The sequence below is a fragment of the Capricornis sumatraensis genome, chromosome 2 (genome assembly GCF_032405125.1).
Source record: "Capricornis sumatraensis isolate serow.1 chromosome 2, serow.2, whole genome shotgun sequence".
Taxonomy (NCBI): Eukaryota; Metazoa; Chordata; class Mammalia; order Artiodactyla; family Bovidae; genus Capricornis; species Capricornis sumatraensis.
Genome location: NC_091070.1, coordinates 20286043 through 20309070, shown reverse-complemented (window position 1 = coordinate 20309070; position 23028 = coordinate 20286043). Strand labels below are relative to the sequence as shown.

Below are 23028 nucleotides of genomic sequence, written 5' to 3'. Positions count from 1 at the left end.
CCAAAGAATGCTCAAACTCCCACACAATTGCAGTCATCTCACACGCTAGTAAAGTAATGCTCAAAATTCCCCAAGCCAGGCTTAAACAGTACGTGAACCATCAACCTCCAGATGTTCAAACTGGATTTAGAAAAGGCAGAGGAAACAGAGATCAAATTGCCAGCATCCATTGGATCATCAAGAAAGCAAAAGAGTTCCAGAAAACATCTATTTCTGCTTTATTGACTATGCCAGAGCCTTTGACTGTGTGGATCACAACAAACTGTGGAAAATTCTGAAAGAGATGGGAATACCAGATCACCTGACCTGCCCCCTGAGAAATCTGTATGCAGGTCAGGAAACAACAGTTAGAACTGAACATGGAACAACAGACTGGTTCCAAATCTGGGAAGGAGTATGCCAAGGCAGTATATTGTCCCCCTGCTTATTTAACTTATATGCAGAGTACATCATGAGAAACACTGGGCTGAATAAAGCACAAGCTGGAATCAGGATTGCTGGGAGAAATATCAGTAACCTCAGATACACAGATGATACCACACGGCAGAAAGTGAAGAAGAACTAAAGAGCTTTTTGATGAAAGTGAAAGAGAGTGAAAAGTTGGCTTAAAGCTCAACATTCAGAAAACTAAGATCATGGCATCTCGTCCCATCACTTCATGGGAAACAGTGGAAACAGTGACAGATTTAATTTTGTGGGGCTCCAAAATCACTGCAGATGGTGACTGCAGCCATGAAATTAAAAGATGCTTGCTCCTTGGAACAAAAGTTATGACCAACCTAGACAGCATAATAAAAAGCAGAGACATTACTTTGCCAACAAAGGTCTGTCTAGTCAAAGCTGTGATTTTTCCAGTAGTCATGTATGGATGTGAGAGTTGGACTATAAAGAAAGCTGAGCACTGAAGAATTGATGCTTTTGAACTGTGGTGTTGGAGAAGACTCTTGAGAGTCCCTTGGATGGCAAGGAGATCCAACCAGTCCCTCTTAAAGGAGAATAGTTCTGAATATTCATTGGAAGTACTGATGCTGAAGCTGAAACTCCAATACTTTGGCCACCTGATACAAAGAGCTGACTCATTTGAAAAGATCCTGATGCTGGGAAAGATTGAAGGCGGGAGGAGAAGGGGACGACAGAGGATGAGATGACTGGATCGCATCACCAACTCAGTGGACATGAGTCTGGAGACATGAGTCTCCAGGAGTTGGTGATGGTCAGGGAGGCCTGGCGTGCTGTAGTTCATGGTGTCACAAAGCATCAGACACGACTGAGTGACTGAACTAAACTGGAAGCAGCCTAGATGTCCATCAACAGATGAATGGATAAAGAAGTTGTGGTACATATAGGCAATGGAATATTAGCCATAAGAAGAAACATGTTTGACTCAGTTCTAATGAGGTGGCCAAACCTAGAGCCTATTATCCAGAATGAAGTCAGAAAAAGACAAATGTCATAAACTAGTGCGTATTCATGAAATCTAGAGAGATGGTGCTGATGAACCTATCTGCAGAGCAGCAGTGAAGGCCAGAAAGAGAGAACCGACTTGTGGACCCTTGGGTGGAGAGGGTGGGGCGAGTTGAGAGAGCAGCATTGAAACATGCGCATTACCATATGCACAATTAGATGACCAGTGGAAATTCTGTGTGACGTAGGGAGCTCAAATCCAGTGCTCTGTGACAACCTAGAGGGATGAGATGGGGTGGGAGGTGGGAGGGAGGCTTACGAGGAAGAGGACCTTTGGCTAAGGACCTATGGCTGATTCACGTTGATATATGACAGAAACTAATATAATATTATAAAGCAGTTATCCTCCAATTAAAAGTAAATAAAAAATTTTATAAATCCACACACATATGGACACCTTATCTTTGACAAAGGAGGCAAGAATATACAATGGAGTAAAGACAATCTCTTTAACAAGTGGTGCTGGGAAAACTGGTCAACCACTTGTAAAAGAATGAAACTAGATCACTTTCTAACACCGCACACAAAAATAAACTCAAAATGGATTAAAGATCTAAATGTAAGACCAGAAACTATAAAACTCCTAGAGGAGAATATAGGCAAAACACTCTCTGACATAAATCACAGCAGGATCCTCTATGATTCACCTCCCAGAATACTGGAAATAAAAGCAAAAATAAACAAATGGGATCTAATTAAAATTAAAAGCTTCTGCACAACAAAGGAAACTATAAGCAAGGTGAAAAGACAGCCTTCTGAATGGGAGAAAATAATAGCAAATGAAGCAACTGACAAACAACTAATCTCAAAAATATACAAGCAACTTATGCAGCTCAATTTCAGAAAAATAGACGACCCAATCAAAAAATGGGCCAAAGAACTAAATAGACATTTCTCCAAAGAAGACATACGGATGGCTAACAAACAAACACATGAAAAGATGCTCAACATCACTCATTATTAGAGAAATGCCAATCAAAACCACAATGAGGTACCACTTCATACCAGTCAGAATGTCTGCGATCCAAAAATCTGCAAGCAATAAATGCTGGAGAGGGTGTGGAGAAAAGGGAACCCTCCTACACTGTTGGTGGGAATGCAAACTAGTACAGCCACTTTGGAGAACAGTGTGGAGATTCCTTAAAAAATTGCAAATAGAACTACCTTATGACCCAGCAATCCCACTGCTGGGCATACACACTGAGGAAACCAGAATTGAAAAAGTCACATGTACCCCAATGTTCATCGCAGCACTGTTTATAATAGCCAGGACATGGAAACAACCTAGATGTCCATCAGCAGATGAATGGATAAGAAAGCTGTGGTACATGTACACAATGGAGTATTACTCAGCCATTAAAAAGAATACATTTGAATCAGTTCTGATGAGATGGATGAAACTGGAGCCGATCATACAGAGTGAAGTAAGCCAGAAAGAAAAACACCAATACAGTATACTAACACATATATATAGAATTTAGAAAGATGGCAATGACGACCCTGTATGCAAGACAGCAAAAAAGACACAGCTGTGTATAACAGACTTTTGGACTCAGAGGGAGAGGGAGAGGGTGGGATGATTTGGGAGAATGGCATTGTAACATGTATACTATCATGTAAGAATTGAATCGCCAGTCTGTGTCCGATGCAGGATACAGCATGCTTGGGGCTGGTGCACGGTGATGACCCAGAGAGATGTTATGGGGAGGGAGGTGGGAGGGCGGTTCATGTTTGGGAACGCATGTACACCCGTGGTGGATTCATGTCAATGTATGGCAAAACCAATACAGTATTATAAAATAAAGTAAAAAAAAAAAAAAAAAAAAGTAAATAAAATTTTAAAGAATGTTTGCTAGCTTTCTATCTCAACCGGGCATACTTTTTCAGCATGAGCCAAAGCCTTCTTCAAACCTAGGACAAAGGAAAAAAAAAAAACATCGTAGCAAATATAATATGAACTTCATATGGATGTCTTGCCCTTTTTCACTCTGATTCATTTCTTGTATTGATCATGTACTTACTGATAATTTTTTTCTGTCTACAGAAATCGTGAGATCCTGGAAAATGTGTTAGCTGTCATCTTGGCTATTCTTGTGGCTTTCTTGGGATCCATTCTTCTTATACAAGGCTTCTTCAGAGATATCTGGGTCTTCCAGTTCTGCCTGGTGATAGCCAGCTGTCAGTACTCACTGCTTAAGGTACCAGCATCTCTCTTCTCTTCAGACTTTGGCATAGTCGCTGTGTTAAAAGGCAAAAGGTTTTGTATCATTCATTGAATTACATTAAGAATATAACTTTTAGATTTATTTTCCTTGGATGTTTATATTAGATTGGGTAAGGAACAAAAGGGACATATAAACTTAAAAAAAATATGTGAATTAAACTTCCTAAACTTTTGTTTGTATTAAATATTTGGGCACTTATTAAAAGAAAGAGGTTGTGTGTTTTTTTTTTTTTTTTTTTGGCATCACCTCCTGCGGTCGCAGAGTTGGAGATGACTGAGCGACTGAACTGAACTGAACATGGTTTGTGGAATCTTAGTTCCCTGACTAGGAATTTAACCCAGACCCCAGCAGTGAAATTACCAAGTCCTAACCACTGAACTGCCAGGGAATTTCCAAGAATTTGAGTTCTTGAAATTAATTTCTTTTTAATTTATCAACATTAACCCTCCCAATCTCATATTTTAAGTCTCCTATTATGTAGATGAAATTTGTTAAAATCCATTATTGGTAGATAGAATAATGTCAAAACTAGCATATTTATTCTTTGACGACACCAAGAGCACATGATTGGCATCCATTTGCTTTTGTTCAAAGAGTGGCTCTGAAATACCAATTTTAAGCTTTCCATAAATGGGAGAATTAAATACCAAAATTTTTACCCTCCATGCAACCTCACTGTGCACGGGTAACTCGAACTGTTTTCTTCCCTTTCTTAGCCAGCTCTGTTTATTTGCCTGGTACACACTAACATGCGGAACCCTGTCCCATCCCGAGAACTATTTGTTTAGTTCTGTTTACACCATCAGCTACCCTTGCTTTCTTCTCTCTCCATTTATAGACCTCTAGAGTAAGCCACCTGTGTCAACTGCTGTTTCTTCAAGACCCATCCATACGTTTTTCCTCGTCGCAGTTCTGAGATTACAGTCTTTGTGCGCTAATAATCTCTAGTTGCCAAACCTGTGGTCTTAGTCTTTGTTCTCTGTGAGTGCTGCTCCGTTTTTATGTTTTCCTTCTTGTTGATCTGTGATCTTATACTACCCTCGTGATCATCCGACTTTTCAAGTAACTTTGTTTTTCTTTGTTGATGCCCCTTTGTTCTTTTGACCACTTCTTAATTTACGAGAATTTGCTAGGGTTTTATTTGGCCCTCTTTCCCATTTGCACTTCTTGCCAATGAAGTCATCCTCTTTTATTGCCACTCTTATATACTTGCATATAAATCATGTCCAGAATTTTTATTTCAGTCTTCACCTTTCTCCTAAGCGTTAGTCCTGTATATCTAAGAGGAAGCTGGGCGTATTCTGAGAAGGGCGCACCGTTGTCTTCTGATGTGTTCCTCTCCCAGTTCTTTTGCTTTTGATCCTAGTCTGTACCTGTGTGTACTCAGTTGTGTCTGACTCTTTGCGACCCCGTGGACTGTCACCCACCAGGCTCCTCTGTCCATGGGATTCTGCAGGCAAGAATACTAGAGTGGATTGCCATTTCCTCCTCTAGGATTTGGTAGTAGTATACCAACCCAAATCTTAGAGCCTCTGCTCCTTCCTTCTTGACCTTCAATTAATAACATTAGCTAAAGTCTCTCTGATTAAATTTGGTGATTCTGTGTTAAAATTTCTGGACTTTGTCCTTTTTGTTTCAGTTCCCATTAAACCATCCCTTTATTGCCTTAAACCATTTGAATTCATTCCCTGGACTCAGTGTTTCTAACCCTGTTAATTTTGTCCACTGCTTAATATGGTTAGATATGGAAAAGGCAAAAGATAAGTGAGATTTTTTTAAGTATTTCAGATTTTTAAAATCAGCTTGACTAACAAGAATAGTAATATCATAAACAGAAATAAGAAAGGCAGGAACAGAGCTTTAGGAGGATAAACATTCAAGTTGAGTTTAAAGAGACCAGACAAGGGCTATGTGCCAAACTCTGTGATCTTAGTCCAGTGTTGAATTACAGGATGGCAATAGACTATCCTAGTGAAATTCTTTGGTATGCTATTGAAAATGAACTCCCAACTCGGGAGAAAAGTCATCATTTGGGAGGTAACTGCATAATACCTTTTGAACATTTCCATGGAAAATTGATGGTCTCTTAGAAGGCTATAACTTATTTGAGTTCGATGTGAAAATGCATCATATAAAATGTATGCTTGATACAACTGCCATTGAATTGTTTAGTAAGCTTGAGTTTGGGGCATAACTGGAATCCTTTTTATAAGCTCACTTATGCTGCTGCTGCTAAGTCGCTTCAGCCGTGTCTGACTCTGTGCGACCCCGTAGACGGCAGCCCACCAGGCTCTCCCGTCCCTGGGATTCTCCAGGCAAGAACACTGGAGTGGGTTGCCATTTCCTTTTCCAATGCTGCTGCTGCTGCTAGGTCGCTTCAGTCGTGTCCGACTCTGTGCGACCCCATAGACGGCAGCCCACCGGGCTCCCCCGTCCCTGGGATTCTCCAGGCAAGAACACTGGAGTAGGTTGCCATTTCCTTCTCCAATGCATGAAAGTGAAAAGTGAAAGTGAAGTTGCTCAGTCGTGTCCAACTCTTCGTGACCCCATGGATTGCAGCCTACCAGGCTCCTCCGTCCATGGGATTTTCCAGGCAAGAGTACTGGAGTGGGGTGCCATCGCCTTCTCTGAAGCTCACTCATAGTTTATGCATTTCCTGAATGGAGTGATGTTGCCATAAGAAAGCATTCTGCCTTAATTGTACTTAGATGTTGTAATGTGCCAAGCAGTAAGATGGATCTATCAGCTGTTATATGCTATTTCAGAAACATAATAAGGTTAAGCGTTAGGAAAGATTTGAGTGGAGCTGGTGTTTCATCTTCTGTTGATGCTTCAGCAGAATTAATGACCTACAGGTCATGACTTAGCTATGCAATATTCACTTAAAATTATTTCACGTATTTTGGAAGTTAATGTAAAATTTCCAGGTCTTCAATAATATAATCTATCTTTCTGTTTCTTTTTTAGAGTGTTCAACCAGATTCTTCTTCTCCTAGACATGTAAGTCACTCTGATATACCTACAACTTGTGATTCCTTGACATTCCTCAGAAACCATTTTTTTGGTCATATGTCAGATTGAATTAAGATTTGTGGTAGCATTTTCTCATTGGCAGAAGAAACTCCGTGATTGTGCATTTGTTCTTTGTAGTCTCCTTTAATCTAGAGCAGTTCCTCAGTATTTGACACAGTATTGACGTTTTTAATGGATACAGGCTATTTTATACACGACCTTCAATTGGACTTTGTCTGATATTTCTTATTAGATACAGGCTGTGCTTTTTTGGTAGAAATAGTACAAAAGCAATGTGTTCTCAGTGTATCATATAAGGAAGCACATAATAACTGATTTATGCTTTTACTGGTGATAACTGATCTTTCGTCTAAGGGTAGTATCTGCAGTGTTTTTCAAACTCCGCAGTGTTAACATTCAGGGCTGGATAATTGTTTGTTGAAAGTTGGGGGTGGGGAGGCTCTGTCCTACGCATTGTAAGATGTTTAGCATTATCTCTGACTTCTACCCACTAGATGCCAATAGCATACTCACTCTAGTTGTGACAACCACAGTGTCTGCAGACTTTACCAGATGTCCCCTGGAGGGTGAAGTCTCCCCTGACCCCCTGCCCGCCCCCGCCCCTTGAGAACCAATACTCTAATCTTACCATTTTTCTCGTGTAGTCAATAACTATATAGGAGACACTTGAGATTGTGTATATGTCCTGTTGCTCTGCACATCTGCACCGACTTGTTTTTAATATCTGTTGATGTTTCTTGGCTGAATCAGTTTTTATTTCTTGGTGACCAAACAGTGATTTTTTTAGGTCCATGTTCCCTTCTATATTTATTAGTTGACTTCTTTTTGTAAGTAAGAACTTTCCCTTTTCTTGTATTGTTGTGGTTTCATGGACTCTTACTTTATTAAATGGACCATAATGTTACTATCATTACTTTTGATGTTCAAATTGTCCCTGATTTGACCATTGAGAACCCATCAGCTGCCTTCCTTGTCCTTTTGACATACCTTTATCATTTTAAAAGTGTTTTCTCCATTTGGAGCACAGTAATTTGTTCCAGGGTCATCTTACACTTTCCCCGTCTTAGCCTTGAACCAACTTTTTCTCTGTGGATCCTTGGATCCTTTTAGTGAGTATTGTTATCCGTAAACTAAGATCGGTTTGCTAGTAATCTTTATTACTAGAATATCATTGCTTCTAGGTCCTCTCAGTGGATAAAACTAGAAAAATATATGTATACACATATACTCACACATTTATTCTTCATCTGTCTGCATTATTAAAAATAATAAGTTCATAGTGATACTTAATTTCAATTGATATCCTAAGGTTTATTCTGTTCTTCCTCCTTTCCATATTTGTAATTCCCTTCTGCCACAGTCAGAAACCTGACTTCACATGGAAACATTTTGAATCTTCAGCATATAAGCCATCAAAGATCACAGTAGCTAGTTGTGACTCTTCAAATTAACTAACCTGACTTCTTCTTAATGTCATTTTCAGGGTCATAATCGTATCATTGCCTACAGTAGACCAGTTTATTTCTGTTTGTGCTGTGGTCTTATTTGGCTCTTGGATTATGGTAGCAGAAACCTAACGACAACCAAGTTCAAATTATATGGAATAACTTTCACCAATCCTCTGGTGCTTATATCAGCCAGGGATTTAGTTATAGGTGAGTCATCTTAAGGTATTGTAGGTCTTAACATTATTTGTATACAAACCATTCACTGATCTTTAAAAATAGTTTTAGTGGACTTATTTTGCTATTTATTGCCATCCTCTCAGTAAGGAACGAAAAAACTATAGGGCATTAGGAATGAAAAAACTGATGATGAGCAAATAGAGCTGATGGAATGAGAGATTTCCCTTGGATCTTCATCTCAGGTTCATATTATGTGAAACACTAAATTGTTCATAGTTGGAAAGATTATTTAATACTCAGGCAGTTATGTAGAGAAATATTTAAAATGGTAACTTTAAGAAATTTGCTTAGTAGTTTCAAGCAGTTGCAAGAAACTTGCTTAGTAATCTGTGTTAATTTGGGGATGGGTGTGACATGCTGTTTTTAACTTGCTTTTCTTTCCTTCTGTAGTGTTTACACTCTGTTTCCCAATAGTATTTTTCATTGGTCTCCTGCCTCAGGTGAATACATTTGTAATGTACCTTTGTGAACAATTGGATATTCATATCTTTGGTGGTAATGGTGAGTACTTCCTTAGAAAAATTAAGTTTAAAGTATTACTTTTACAGATCATTAAACAATAAACTGACCATTAAGTTGCTTTTTCAGTTTTTACTTTAGAATTGAAATTAGAAAGAAAAGGCACTATTTAATAATTAAAGATTGAACAGGAATTAGTTTGTAGATAGGAAAAAAATAGTCAAGTTTGCTACTTTAGTGAAAGATCCAGGAATAATGGAGATGATTTGTAACAAGTGTTAAAATACTGTTACCTTGAAGTTAAAAGTTACAGTGAGTTACATGGAACTTTATAGACTTATGAAATATTTATAAAAGATCAAATAGTTTGAGCTCTGATATGTGGCATTATATTTACATTTTGAACTAGTATATGCATTTGATATTCTATATTTAGTTTCAGAGCTTTGTTTCATTTTTAGAATCAGTTCAGTTCAGTCGCTCAGTCATGTCCAACTCTTTGCGACCCCATGGACTACAGCATGGCAGGTCTCCCTATCCATCACCAGTTCCCAGAGTTTACTCACACTCATCATGTCCATCGAGTTGATGATGCCATCCAACCATCTTATCCTCTGTTGTCCCCTTCTCCTCCTGCTTTCAATCTTTCCCAGCATCAGGGTCTTTTCCAACAAGTCATTTTGTATCAGGCGGCCAAAGTATTGGAGTTTCAGCTTCAGCATCAGTCCTTCCAATGAATATTCAGGACTGATCTCCTTTAGGATGGACTGGTTGGATCTCCTTGCCGTCCAAGGCACTCTCAAGAGTCTTCTCCAACACCACAGTTCAGAAGCATCAATTCTTCAGTGCTCAGCTTTCTTTATAGTCCAACTCTCACATCTGTACATGACTAATGGAAGAACCATAGCTTTGATTAGACAGACTTTTGTTGGCAAAGTAATGTCTCCGGTTTTTAATATGCTCTCTAGGTTGGTCATAACTTTTGTTCCAAGGAGCAAGCGTCTTTTAATTTCATGGCTGCAGTCACCATCTGCAGTGATTTTGGAGCCCCCCAAAATAAAGTCTGCTACTATTTCCACTGTTTCCCCATCTATTTCCCATGAAGTGATGGGACCAGATGCCATGATCTTAATTTTCAGAAAGTTTGAGTTTTAAGCCAACTTTTTCGCTCTCCTCTTTCACTTTCATCAAGAGACTCTTTAGTTCTTCTTTACTTTATGCCATAAGGGTGGTGTCATCTGCATATCTGAGGTTATTGATATTTTTCCCAGCAATCTTGATTCTAGCTTGTGCTTCCTCCAGTTCAGCATTTCTGATGATGTACTCTGCATATAAGTTAAATAATTAGGGGGACAATATACAGCCTTGAGTACTTCTTTCCTGAATTGGAACCAGTCTGTTGGTCCATGTTTCATTCTAAATGTTGGTGCTTGACCCGCATATAGACTTCTCAGGAGGCAGGTCAGGCGGTCTGGTATTCCCATCTCTTGAAGAATTTTCCGCAGTTTGTTGTGATCCACACAGTCAAAAGCTTTGGCATAGTCAATAAAGCAAAAGTGGGACACCTAAACTAGAACGCTTTTACATTTTACTAAAGAAGATTTTTAGAAATGTCTCTGCTTTTAGAGTAGAATATATGGATATGAATTGATACCATTAGAAATGTATTCCCCTGTTGTATGTACATTTTATTTTCAAAATAAGTAAGACCATACCAAAATTATTCTGGAATAATGTTCTGCAGAAATTGAAAATAACACTTTGGTCTGTGGTTAACTGAGGTTAAAATATACCCTTATTTAGTTTAACCATCCAACATTTTACTGAGAGATGAGTGTACAGCTAGGAAAAAAAGTATGAAAGGGAAAGAAATTACTGACCTTTGTTCATCACATTTTGCTGTCCTTATCTCCCAAGTACAGCATTGAAATTATCGCTACTGATAAAGTGTTGATATTATAGTTTAAATTTGAAATAGAAACAAAGCTTTTTTTATGTTGCTGTGTATCTAGAGCACTTTCAATGTTTTGAAATTTTGAAGGAGCATGAATTAAGAACAGTTGGTGTTCAGCACAGCTTAATGGTTATAAAGCAGTTTCAGTATTTAGGGGGCTATTATAGGTGCTATATTAATCTATGGAGAAGGCTTAGTGTAGATAATTTATAATAGTGGGCATCATCATAATTTATAAACTTGTATGAGGTATAAGCTTTTTAATATCTCCTAAAGAAAAATTTTTCTTGTAGTTTTTTTTTTAAGGTCACCATATAAAATTACTGTTGAAGTCTGTTATCTTAGCCATCCTTTCTTCCTTATTAGTAATCCCATTGGATCTGTTTTTTTGTTGTTAGTAATTAGTCAGATCTATATTTTTTGTGAGAATTAATTAACTGATTACAGGAATATAAATTTACTTCTGTGGGTAGCAGAAGTTGTGTTTACATAGACTGACTAACATCTTTTAGTGAAAATACATTTCTAGTTTCTTTTGAGGCTCTTTGAACTTTATATTTTCCCAAACTTTGATAAATAATAAGGTACATTCTTGAAGTACAATATAGGTATAATTTTTTCTACTGTAGATAAATATAGTAGTAAAATAGAATAAAATTTTAAAGATTTTTTATTACTTTAGTACTTCCAAGGTGAATATATTTTACCTTGTATCAGAAATTGCCTGTAGTAAACCTTTATCATCTCAAAATTTTTGAAAGGACAGGATAAAGAAACCCAATTTTTATAAAGTAAGCAAGTAGATACTTAATTATACTCAGTATCATGCCATTTTAAATACTTTTCAGTGACTTTTTTATGTAAGTTTCTTCCGTCCACTTACATGCTTATGAGTGTTGATTTCTGTCTCTCTTTTCTGTCTAGCTACCACAAGCCTGCTTGCAGCACTTTACAGTTTCGTCTGTAGTATCGTGGCAGTAGCCTTACTGTATGGATTATGTTATGGGGCCTTAAAGGTGAGCATTACATGTAGTATGTTTTGTCATTAAGGCTGCTTTTCTATTGATATATGAAGATTGTTTTAAATTGACTAATTACTTTTTTCCTGGTATGTCTTCAGTATTAATTTCCATGGTCTTCATATGTTGAGCATTATTCTTATTTTCATTTAGCTTGAATTTGAGAGCAATTTTATAGTTAATTATTATTAAAAGAAAATTCTGTGCAGTAATAATAGGTTAATATTAGAAGCAGATTATTAAAAACTAAGCTGGTCTAGGTTAGAGGTGGGGCATGGTGATAGCAGAATATAAAATTAATTTTAGATTTTTACTTGAGAATATGTGTAACTACTTTTCATATCAAGATTTTTTTCAAACTTAGAGAACAAGTTCAAGTACTGCAATTTAAGATTCAGTCTAGTAAAAATTAATGCACTGAAATTTAATGTTATTATTGGTTTAGAAGAATTTGATGAGCCCTATTAGCTCCATTTTTAAGTAATTGTCTCCAAATTATAAGTAAAAATTTTAGGTTTCTCATAAACAATTCTTAGTATTCTTTTTAATGATTAATACAAGATAAACAGAATAATAGGGTTGAAAGGATTGTGAGAAGGGGCTCATAGCATTCTTCCTTGATTCGTGTACTCAGTAGCATTTACTGTGCTTACTATGTGCCTAGTTCTGTGCTAAGTACCATTTTCTGCTTTTAAGTTGCTGGTATGTTAACTGTGGTTAACAAGTTAACTGATGCTCTTAACTGAGGGTGAATAGAGGGGATGAAGGCTGTGAAAACAGTATGACAGGTATATGAACTAAGACATTATCCTCTTCAGCCTAAAGGGATTAGAGAAGATTTTCCAAGGGAGTGGTTTTTTACCAAAATTTGAAGGACAGTAGGAATTAGCTAGTTGAAACACGGGGTGAAGAACCATCGAGTTGTAAAGAAAGTGTGTTGTGTACAGGAAACAGCAAATAATTTGGAATTGCTGGAAATTTGGGTACATGAGGAAAGATGGCCTACAGTAAGGCTGGAAAGGTAAGCAACGACTGGATTTTGAAATATCTTTTGTCCTGAACGTATTGGGTGGAGATGGAAGACCATCAGAATAATTGGAGGTACGGCAAGGAAATGATCAGTGTTGCGTTTTAGAAAGATTACTTGGTCCCCAGTGTGAAATATAAGCAGGTAGGATCAGAAGCAGGGAGTCACTTGTGCTGCCACCTTAAAATGATAAGGGCCTTCATGAAAGCTGGGCTCAGTGAAGATACTTGGGAACTCGGTGGTTAAAAGGAAAAAGCCCAAGTAGGATCTGGGAGGACTCCTGGGTGGGTGCTGGTTTGAACAGCTGATTACATACTGATACTAATGCACATGAGTGGAAGTATCTGAGTTTCCTGCGGAAGGGGATTGTTTACATTTAGACACTTTTATTTGTTGGCATTAATGGGGTATCCACGGGTACATAGCGGGTAGTTATTTGTGGTAATGATGGAAAGATTTAGAATTCATCAGCAAATTAAAGTATAAGAAAAAGATTGCAACCCTGGGTTGGCAGGAGAAAATGGACACAGATAGAACCCTGGGAAATGCCAGTATTTAAGCAGTGAATATTAAGCCGTGAATGAAACGAATCCAACAAAGGAAACTTCAGAGGTGGTACAACGTGAAAAAATTTTTATTTAATTTGGCAGTTAATAGGATAATGGTGACTTGAGCAAAATAGCTTTTTTTTGGTATTTTGGCTGAGGAAACTAGCGAGAATTAATAGAAATTTAGGTTTGAATTGATATTAAGGAAACATTTTCTACTCTGTAGAATATAGTTGAGAAGCCTGTGTACATGAGACGATTGTTTCCTGGGTTTTGTTTTCTAAGAAAGATCTGAGGCTTGATTGCATTTAAAAGGGGAGGTAGGAAATTGAGCAGAGAGGGAGATGCTTGATGATGGCCCAGGAAAGAACTAGAGGTAATGAATGAGATCCAAATCCAAGCTCTCCCAGGTACACCATCTAAACCATCCTGGTATAAAGGTTTCAGATCTGTGTTTGGAGAATATGTTTTGGAAAATGGGTCATTATTTGGAAATTGCAGCCATAGAAGTTAACAGTGCAGTAAGTTTTCTAATTTTCCAAAAGCCAGTTTAACTGTAATTATGTAGCAGAAGAGCAGCAGTTGTAAAGCTGCCAGCTAGTACCTTGTGTCCTAAGACAGGCAGAGAGAGGTATTTTTTTCCTTCTTTCTTGGCCATGGCATTTTATACCAGACTATTTTACTTTTAGATGTTCCCCATTGTAATAGAATAAAAAATGTGGCAGATTTGGTTATGTAAATGAGTAAAGATTATATACAAAGATTTTATCATAGCAGTGTTTATAACAGCGAAAGCTGTAAATGACCCAGTATTTGTCATTTGTGGCTAGTTAAATTAATTATGGTATAGCCCCACAATGGAATACCATACAATCATGAAAATGAATAAAAATAGATTTCTCTGTGCAAATGTGAGATTTCCAAGACGTATTATTTTTCTTTTTTTCCAAGCTGTATTGACATGTAGTTGACAAATAAAAATTAAGATATTTAAAGTGTACGTGATGATGATTTGATATACATTTAAATTGTGAAAGAACTCCCCCCATAAGTTAACACATTTATCACCTCACATATTTAGTTTTTTTTTCCATTGGTAAGAATGTTTAAGTTTACTCTCTCAGCAAATTTCAGTTCTACAATACAGTGTTATCAACTATCACTGTGTTACTTATTAGCTTCTCAGACCTTATTCATCTTTTATTTTTTTATTAAGGTATAATTGACAAATAACATTAGTTTCAATATTTATGTATATTGCAAAATGAGCACCACAATAAATCTAATTAATATCTGTCTCTATGTGTTAGTTGCTCAGTTGTGTCCAACTCTTTGCAATTGCATGGACTGTAGCCCATCAAGCTCCTCTGTCCATGGGATTCTCCAGGCAAGAATACTGGAGTGGGTTGCCATTTCCTTCTCCAGGGGATCTTCCCGACGCAGGGATTGAACCTGGGTCTCCTGCGTTGCAGGCAGATTCTTTACTGTCTGAGCCACCGGGGAAGCCACTGTAGATAATTACAAATATTTTTCCTTGTGGAGAGAACCTTTAAGATCCTGTCCTCTTAGCGACTTTCACATACGCAATGCAGTATCATTAACTCTGTACTTACTACCTTTTAGTACTTACTTATCTTAAAACGGGAAGTTTGTGCCTTTTGACCCTCTTTATCCATTTTGACCACACCTTACCTAAATTCTGTTTTATAACTCTTTCACCAACCTTTCCCTGTTTCCCCTACCTCCCAGTCCCTGGCAAGCACTTTTCTATTCTCTGTTTCTATGAGTTAATTTTTTTTCCCCTTTTTATGATTCCGCATATAAATGGTAAGATGCAGTATTTGTGAATCTCTGTGTCTTATTTCCCTTAGTATATTGCCCTCCAGTTTCATCCATGTTGTTGCAATTAACAAGATTTCCTTTTATTTAGGTTGAATACTATTCCAGTGTGTGTGTGTGTGTGTGTTAATACAAAGGAAAACAATATGCCAAAAAATAAATGTTCCCTTTGTGCCTTTATTTAAAAACACACCTGATAACTTATATATACATAGAGCATTTATGGAAGAATACACAAGAAATTGATCATAGAAGTTACTTTTGGACAGTTAGATTCGTTGAGGAACTTTATTGCATATCTTTAGGAATGGTTCAATTTTTTTAATCTATTCACTAATACAGACATTTATTAGATTGATACAAAAGTAATTGTGGTTTTGGACCATGAATTTTAAATCATTATAAATAGACTTGACCACATGTTTATTAATCAGGATAGGATCCATGACAATCAACCCATTTTTGCCAATGAGAAACAAGTGTTTATTCCTGTAGCATAAAAACCCATGCTTCAGGATTTGATGAACTCGTGGAAAGCATTTTCTGCCTCCTGCTGTTTGTGGAAGTGATTTCCTTGCAAAAAGTTGTGGAGATGCTGGAGAAGTGGTAGTCGGTGAGAGGTCAGTTGAATATGGCACATGAGGCAAAACTCTGTAGCTCAATTCGTTCAACTTTTGAGGTTTGGTAGTGCAACGTGCAGTCAGGCATTGTCATGGAGAAGAATTGGGCCTATTCTGTTGAACAGTGTGGGCTGCTGGCATTGCAGTTTTCGGTGCATCTTATCAATTTGCTGAGCATACTTCTCACATGTAGTGGTTTCACCAGAATTCAGAAAGCTCTAGTGGATCAGATGGGCAGCAGACCACCAAACAGTTTCACAGTGCCCATGACCTTTTTGATGCAAGTTTGGCTTTGGAAAGTGCTTTGGAGTTTCTTCTTGGTCTAGCCACTGAGCTAGTCATCACTGGTTGTCATATAAAATCTACTTTTCTTCACACATCCTAATCCAATCAAGAAGTGTTTTGCTGTTGCACAGAATAAGAATATGACACTTCAAAACAGTAACTTTGCAAAAAATTTTCAGTCGGCTCATGAGGCACCCACTTATCCAGCTTTTTCATCTTTCCAGTTTGCTTCAAATGCTGAGCAACCATAGAATGGTTGATGTTGAAGTTCTTCAGTAACTTCTCGTGTATTTTTAAGAGGATCAGCTTCAATGATCCTCTCAATTGGTTGTTGTCAAATTCCGATGGCCGACCATTAACGCTGCTCATCTTCAAAGCTCTCGTCTCCTTTGCAAAACTTCTCGAACCACCACTGCACACTGTACATTGGTTAGCAGTTCTTGAACCAAATGCGTTGTTGTTGCAAGTGGTCTCTGCTGCTTTACAACCCATTTAGAACTCAAATTTTAAAATTGCTCACATTTACCTTTTATCTAGCACCATTTCTAAAGTAAGTGTAAACAGCAGGTAATAAGTCATTAGCAAAAAACATAAGCAAGAAATGCACATAATGTATAACATAATTTAAGAATGTATTTAAGAATGTATCCCAATATCAGACAGCAAAGTTCAACAATGCAAAACCATAATTACTTTTGCACCAACCTAATAAACTGTGAACTTCCAGATGTTCAAGCTGGTTTTAGAAAAAGCAGAGGAACCAGAGATCAAATTGTCAATATCCACTGGATTATCGAAAAAGCAAGAGATTTCCAGAAAAACATCTATTTCTGCTTTATTGACTATGCCAAAGCCTTTGACTGTATGGATCACAATCAGTTTAGTTCAGTCGCTCAGTCGTGTCTGACTCTTTGCGACCCCATGAATCGCAGCACGCCAGGGCTCCCTGTCCATCACCAACTCCCAGAGTTCACTCAGACTCACGTCCATCGAGTTAGTGAGGCCATCCAGCCATCTCATCCTTTGTCGTCCCCTTCTCCTCCTGCCCCCAATCCCTCCCAGCGTGAGTCTTTTCCAATGAGTCAACTCTTCGCATGAGGTGGCCAAAGTACTGGAGTTTCAGCTTTAGCATCATTCCTTCCAAAGAAATCCCAGGGCTGATCTCCTTCAGAATGGACTGGTTGGATCTCCTTGCAGTCCAAGGGACTCTCAAAGTCTTCTCCAACACCATAGTTCAAAAGCATCAATTCTTCGGTGTTCAGCCTTCTTCACAGTCCAACTCTCACATCCATATATGACCACAGGAAAAACCATAGCCTTGACTAGATGGACCTTAGTTGGCAAAGTAATGTCTCTGCTTTTAAAATGCTATCTAGGTTGATGATAACTTTTCTTCAAAGGAGTAAGCATCTTTTAATTTCATGGCTGCAGTCACCATCTGCAGTGATTTTGGAGCCCCAAAAAATAAAGTCTGACACTGTTTCCCCATCTGTTTTTTATGAAGTGATGGGACCAGAAGCCATGATCTTTGTTTTCTGATTGTTGAGCTTTAAGCCAACTTTTTCACTCCTCACAATAAAGTGTGGAAAATTCTGAAAGAAATGGGAATACCAGACCACCTCACCTGCCTCTTGAGAAACCTGTATGCAGGTCAGGAAGCAGCAGTTAGAACTGGACATGGAACAACAGACTGGTTCCAAATAGGAAAAGAAGTGTATTTTTCTTATAAGTTAAGTCGCTCAGTCGTGTCCAACTCTTTGCGACCCCATGGACTGTAGCCCACCAGGCTCCTCCATCCATGGGATTCTCCAGGCAAGAATACTGGAGTGGGTTGCCATTTCCTTCTCCAGGGGATCTTCCCGACCCAGGGATCGAACCCAGGTCTCCTGTATTAGAGGCAGACGATTTAACCTCTGAGCCAAGGCTGTATATTGTAACCCTGGTTATTTAACTTATATGCAGAGTACATCATGAAAAATGCTGAGCTAGATGAAGCACAAGCTGGAATCAAGATTGCCAGGAGAAATACCAGTAACCTCATATATGCAGATGACACCACCCTTATGGCAGAAAGTGAACTAAATAGCCTCTTGATGAAAATGAAAGAGGAGAGTGAAAAAGTTGGCTTAAAACTCAACTAAGATCAGAAAACTAAGATCATGACATCTGGTCCCATCACTTCATGGCAAATAGATGGGGAAATAGTGAAAACAGTAGCTGACTTTATTTTTGGGGGCTCCAAAATCACTGCAGATGGTGATTGCAGCCATGAAATTAAAAGACGCCTACTCCTTGGAAGAAAAGTTACGACCAACCTAGACAGCATATTAAAAAGCAGAGATACTACTTTGCCAACAAAGGTCCGTCTAGTCAAAGCTGTGGTTTTTCCAGTGGTCATGTATGGATGTGAGAGTTGGATTATAAAGAAAGCTGAGTGACGAAGAATGATGCTTTTGAACTGTGGTGTTAGAGAAGACTCTTGAGAGTCCCTTGGACTGCAAGGAGATCCAACCAGTCCATCCTAAAGGAGATCAGTCCTGAGTGTTCATTGGAAGGACTGATGTTGAATCTGAAACTCCAATCCTTTGGCCACCTGATGCGAAGAGCTGACTTTTGAAAAGACCCTGACACTGGGAAAGATTGATCGCAGGAGAAGGGGACGACAGAGGATGAGATGGTTGGATGGCATCACCGACTCAATGGACATGCATTTGGGTAAACTCCAGCAGCTGGTGATGGACAGGGAGGCCTGGAGTGCTGTGGTTCATGGGGTCTCAAAGAGTCGAACACCACTGAGTGACTGAACTGAATACATCTATTAGAAATTCTGGCTTCTGATTTTTTTGTTTACATTTTTTCCCTTGAACTTTAAACCTCATTAAAAGTTAACAGTTTTCCTCTAAGACAACTTTATTTCTTACTGTTACATACACACTTCCCACATCTTTAGATATTTTTAAAGAGATTGCTAGAACGTGGGCCATTGTTTACTGAAGTAAAAGCATTTAAACCCAGTACAGCGTGTAGAACAAATTCAGCTCTTAATCCTTTAATCATCATATTTCATGATTCAGAATTATTAGTATAAATAAAATAAGTCATTTTGAGACCAATTTAAGGATGCTTTTCTTTTGTCTGAGAGAAATAAAAAGTATTGTCAAGCGTTTGTTAAATAATACTTGTTTTGAGGCAGAATTTATACACAATGAATCTTATGTACACAGTTTGACAGGTTTTGACAAATCATGTACCTGTGTGATATACACCCCTAGTGAGATATAAAATAGTTTCTCACCATCAGAAGGTTCCCTCTGGTTTGTTCCCAGTCACTTTTATTGTAGGTTTTGTACCCCTTTTTCCCTTCCTCAGAGTTACCACTTTCAGTTCTTTGAGCTGATTCTTTTGGTGTTTGCCTCTGTATCTCTAAGTAACTAATTTATACTTCCTATAATTTGTCAAGTTTTAGGCATTAGCCATGGACTGCACATTATGGAAGCTGTAGGCTTAACTTTGTTTTCCCTCTCTCCCCGTATTTCTATTAGACAGTCTTCCTTGTCTCCCTCCTACACCTGATGCTAATGCTGTTCTTACATACATTTCATTTTCTCCTCTATTTTGTTGCCATATGTATTTATCTCTCTTTCATTCTGAAACTCTTCACATACTGTTTAATTTTATGCTCAGCAAATTCAAACATATAAGGAAGTTCAGTTTTTGGTTCCACCGGTTAACTGGACATATTTAAACCATCTCTACCTTAGTTTCCTCATGTATAAATTAGAGAGTAACAGTACATATCTCCAGGGATGATTCTAAGAATTGATAAATACTTAAAAAGATCTGAGAAAGAAGCTTGATACAGAGTATGATATACATAATATGATGATGATGATTAGATTTTTATGTTTCCATTAAAGAGAAGGTCTCTGTTGTGATGTGGAACAATTTCCAAGACTTTATTATTAAGTGGGGGAGGGGAGCAGGTTGTGTAATGAACTACCGTTTGATTACCTACTCCACCATTCTCCCCGCTTGAATCCCCAGAGACGAAGGTGCTCACCTCACAGGCCATGCTTAGGAACTGTTAGCTGTTCCTTTCACCAGTGGTGTCTACTCTGCACCAGGAAGCGTGTTAGCAGACTCCAGAGATACTGCAGTGAGCGAAGCAGACATGGCATACCCACGTGTCTGGTGACCTCAGAAGCGAGCTTTGTATTACTTATTTCTGGGAATATACAGCTGTTCACTCAAGAAGCACTGAATGCCTAGTGCTCTAGGGAATATAATGGCATATGAACAAAGGCATCCAGAAAGTAGTGTACCAAATGTCAGCAGTTTGTTTTGCCTGAAGTATTATATCATGTGTTGCCTTTTCCTGCACCATTATTATATATAATCAAAAGTTTGCTACAACAAGTTATTCTGTTTTTTAAAAAATAGGACATAATTTACTATAAACTTAAGTTTAGTTCAGTCGCTCAGTCGTGTCTGACTCTTTGCGACCCCATGAATCGCAGCACGCCAGGGCTCCCTGTCCATCACCAACTCCCAGAGTTCACTCAGACTCACGTCCATCGAGTTAGTGAGGCCATCCAGCCATCTCATCCTTTGTCGTCCCCTTCTCCTCCTGCCCCCAATCCCTCCCAGCATCAGAGTCTTTTCCAATGAGTCAACTCTTCGCATGAGGTGGCCAAAGTACTGGAGTTTCAGCTTTAGGATCATTCCTTCCAAAGAAATCCCAGGGCTGATCTCCTTTAGGATGGACTGGTTGGATCTCCTTGCAGTCCAAGGGATTCTCAAGAGTCTTTTCCAACACCACAGTTCAAAAGCATCAATTCTTCGGCTATAAACTTAATACCACTTAAAATATGACAGAAATTGATAGCAGCATGTATCAGAAACAAATGCACCATTCCTAGTGTATAATAGAGCTTTAGTGCCAGAAGCAACCTGATGGTCATTTAGCAGTTAGATTCTTGTTCGTCAGAAAGTAATAAGTCTGTATGGAATAAAATGCAATTGGTAACATTACTGAAAAGGTTTTGTTTAATTGTGTTATCTTCTCCAAAATACTGACATAAAAGGATTATATGATAGATTGTGAATTAGAAGCATATTGTTCTGTCATACTTTTCTTTCTCCAACAGGATTCTTGGGATGGCCAGCATATTCCAGTGCTTTTCTCCATTTTTTGTGGCTTATTAGTGGCAGTATCCTATCATCTCAGCCGACAAAGCAGTGATCCATCTGTGCTTTTGTAAGTGATCCCTTGTTATTGAATTAGAGAAATTTAAATAAATTGGCATTTCTTTTAAATTAACTTCCAAGATCTGTTTTTCCACTGCACTGTCAAAACACTGTTGACTTATCTATATTTGGTTTCAAAATATATCAACTTTGGGTCATTGTAATCACCAAGGCTGAGAGTATTTGTTAGCTTTTAGCTTTTTGTCCTCTAAGATATTACACTGTAGTTTTATTATAATATTCTTATTGTATGCTTATTTATGGCATCTTAAACTTTCTCATTTGTTAATTAGTAAATATGGGCTTTCCTGGTGGCTCAGACATTAAAGAATCCACCTGCAATGCGGGAGACCTGGGTTCAGTCCCTGGGTTGGGAAGATGCCCTGGAGGAGGGCATGGCAACGCACTCCAGTATTCTTGCCTGGAGAATCCCCATGGACAGGGGAGTCTGGCAGGGGTAGCCCATGGGGTCTCAGAGTCAGACGCAACGACTGAGCGACTAAGCGTGCATACACACGATGAGTAGATATACTTGGATCACTTTGTTTTCTGTTATATCATAAAGTTTATTTGTCATTTGAAATACTAGTTTATAGGTTATGATTTTCTCTCTCTCTTTTTTTAACATAAAGCTCTTTGGTGCAATCCAAAATTTTTCCAAAAACAGAAGAGAAAAATCCAGAAGACCCTTTGTCTGAAGTAAAAGATCCACTGCCTGAAAAACTTAGAAATTCTGTTGTAAGTTTTAACTTTTTAAGATCACCTCAAATTGAATTTTATACAGTTCATCATATTGTATAATGAATATTTTAGGGGGTAACACAATTTTAGTAACTGGGAAAAATACATGTGTATTATTATTGTACATGGTTGGTGGTTTTTATTTCAGATTTTCACATGTAAGAAATGCTCATTCCTCAAAGTTTGTTTTGATGTAGAACAGTATGCTAAATATTCATTTTAGATAAGGTGAAAGAATACACAGAAGAACTGTACAAAAAAGATCTTCACAACCAAGATAATTACGATGGTGTGATCACTCACCTAGAGCCAGACATTCTGGACTGTGAAGTCAAGTGGGCCTTAGGAAGCGTCACTACAAACAAAGGTATTGGAGGTGGTGGAATTCCAATTGAGCTATTTCAAATCCTGAAAGATGATGCTATGAAAGTGCAGCACTCAATATGCCAGCAAATTTGGAAAACTCAGCAGTGGCCACAGGGCTGGAAAAGGTCAGTTTTCATTGCAATCCCAAAAAGGGCAATGCCAAAGAATGCTCAAACTACCGCATGATTGCACTCATCTCACACACTAATAAAGTAATGCTCAAAATTCTCCAAGCCAGGCTTCAGCAATATGTGAACCATGAATTTCCAGATGTTCAAGCTGGTTTTAGAAAAGGCAGAGGAACCAGAGATCAAATTGCCAACATCCGCTGGATCATGGTAAAAGCAAGAGAGTTCCAGAAAAACATCTATTTCTGCTTTATTGACTATGCCAAAGCCTTTGACTGTGTGGATCACAATAAACTGTGGAAAATTCTGAAAGAGATGGGAATACCAGACCAGCTGAACTGCCTCCAGAGAAATCTGTATGCAGGTCAGGAAGCAACAGTTAGAGCTG

At 38.2% G+C, this 23028-nt stretch overlaps 1 protein-coding gene across 2 annotated transcripts in view; it reads left to right on the top strand.

Annotated features, from left to right (window-relative positions):
• The window catches only part of PCNX1 (pecanex 1), a 184813-nt gene that overhangs the window by 109127 nt on the left and 52658 nt on the right, over window positions 1-23028 (top strand). For both annotated transcript variants that reach the window (XM_068961318.1, XM_068961307.1), the window contains 7 exons: window positions 3509-3662; window positions 6657-6689; window positions 8206-8377; window positions 8798-8908; window positions 11745-11836; window positions 21306-21415; window positions 22038-22143. In XM_068961318.1, coding sequence (XP_068817419.1) covers window positions 3509-3662; window positions 6657-6689; window positions 8206-8377; window positions 8798-8908; window positions 11745-11836; window positions 21306-21415; window positions 22038-22143 — 778 coding nt within the window. The remainder of the gene's footprint in view (window positions 1-3508; window positions 3663-6656; window positions 6690-8205; window positions 8378-8797; window positions 8909-11744; window positions 11837-21305; window positions 21416-22037; window positions 22144-23028) is intronic.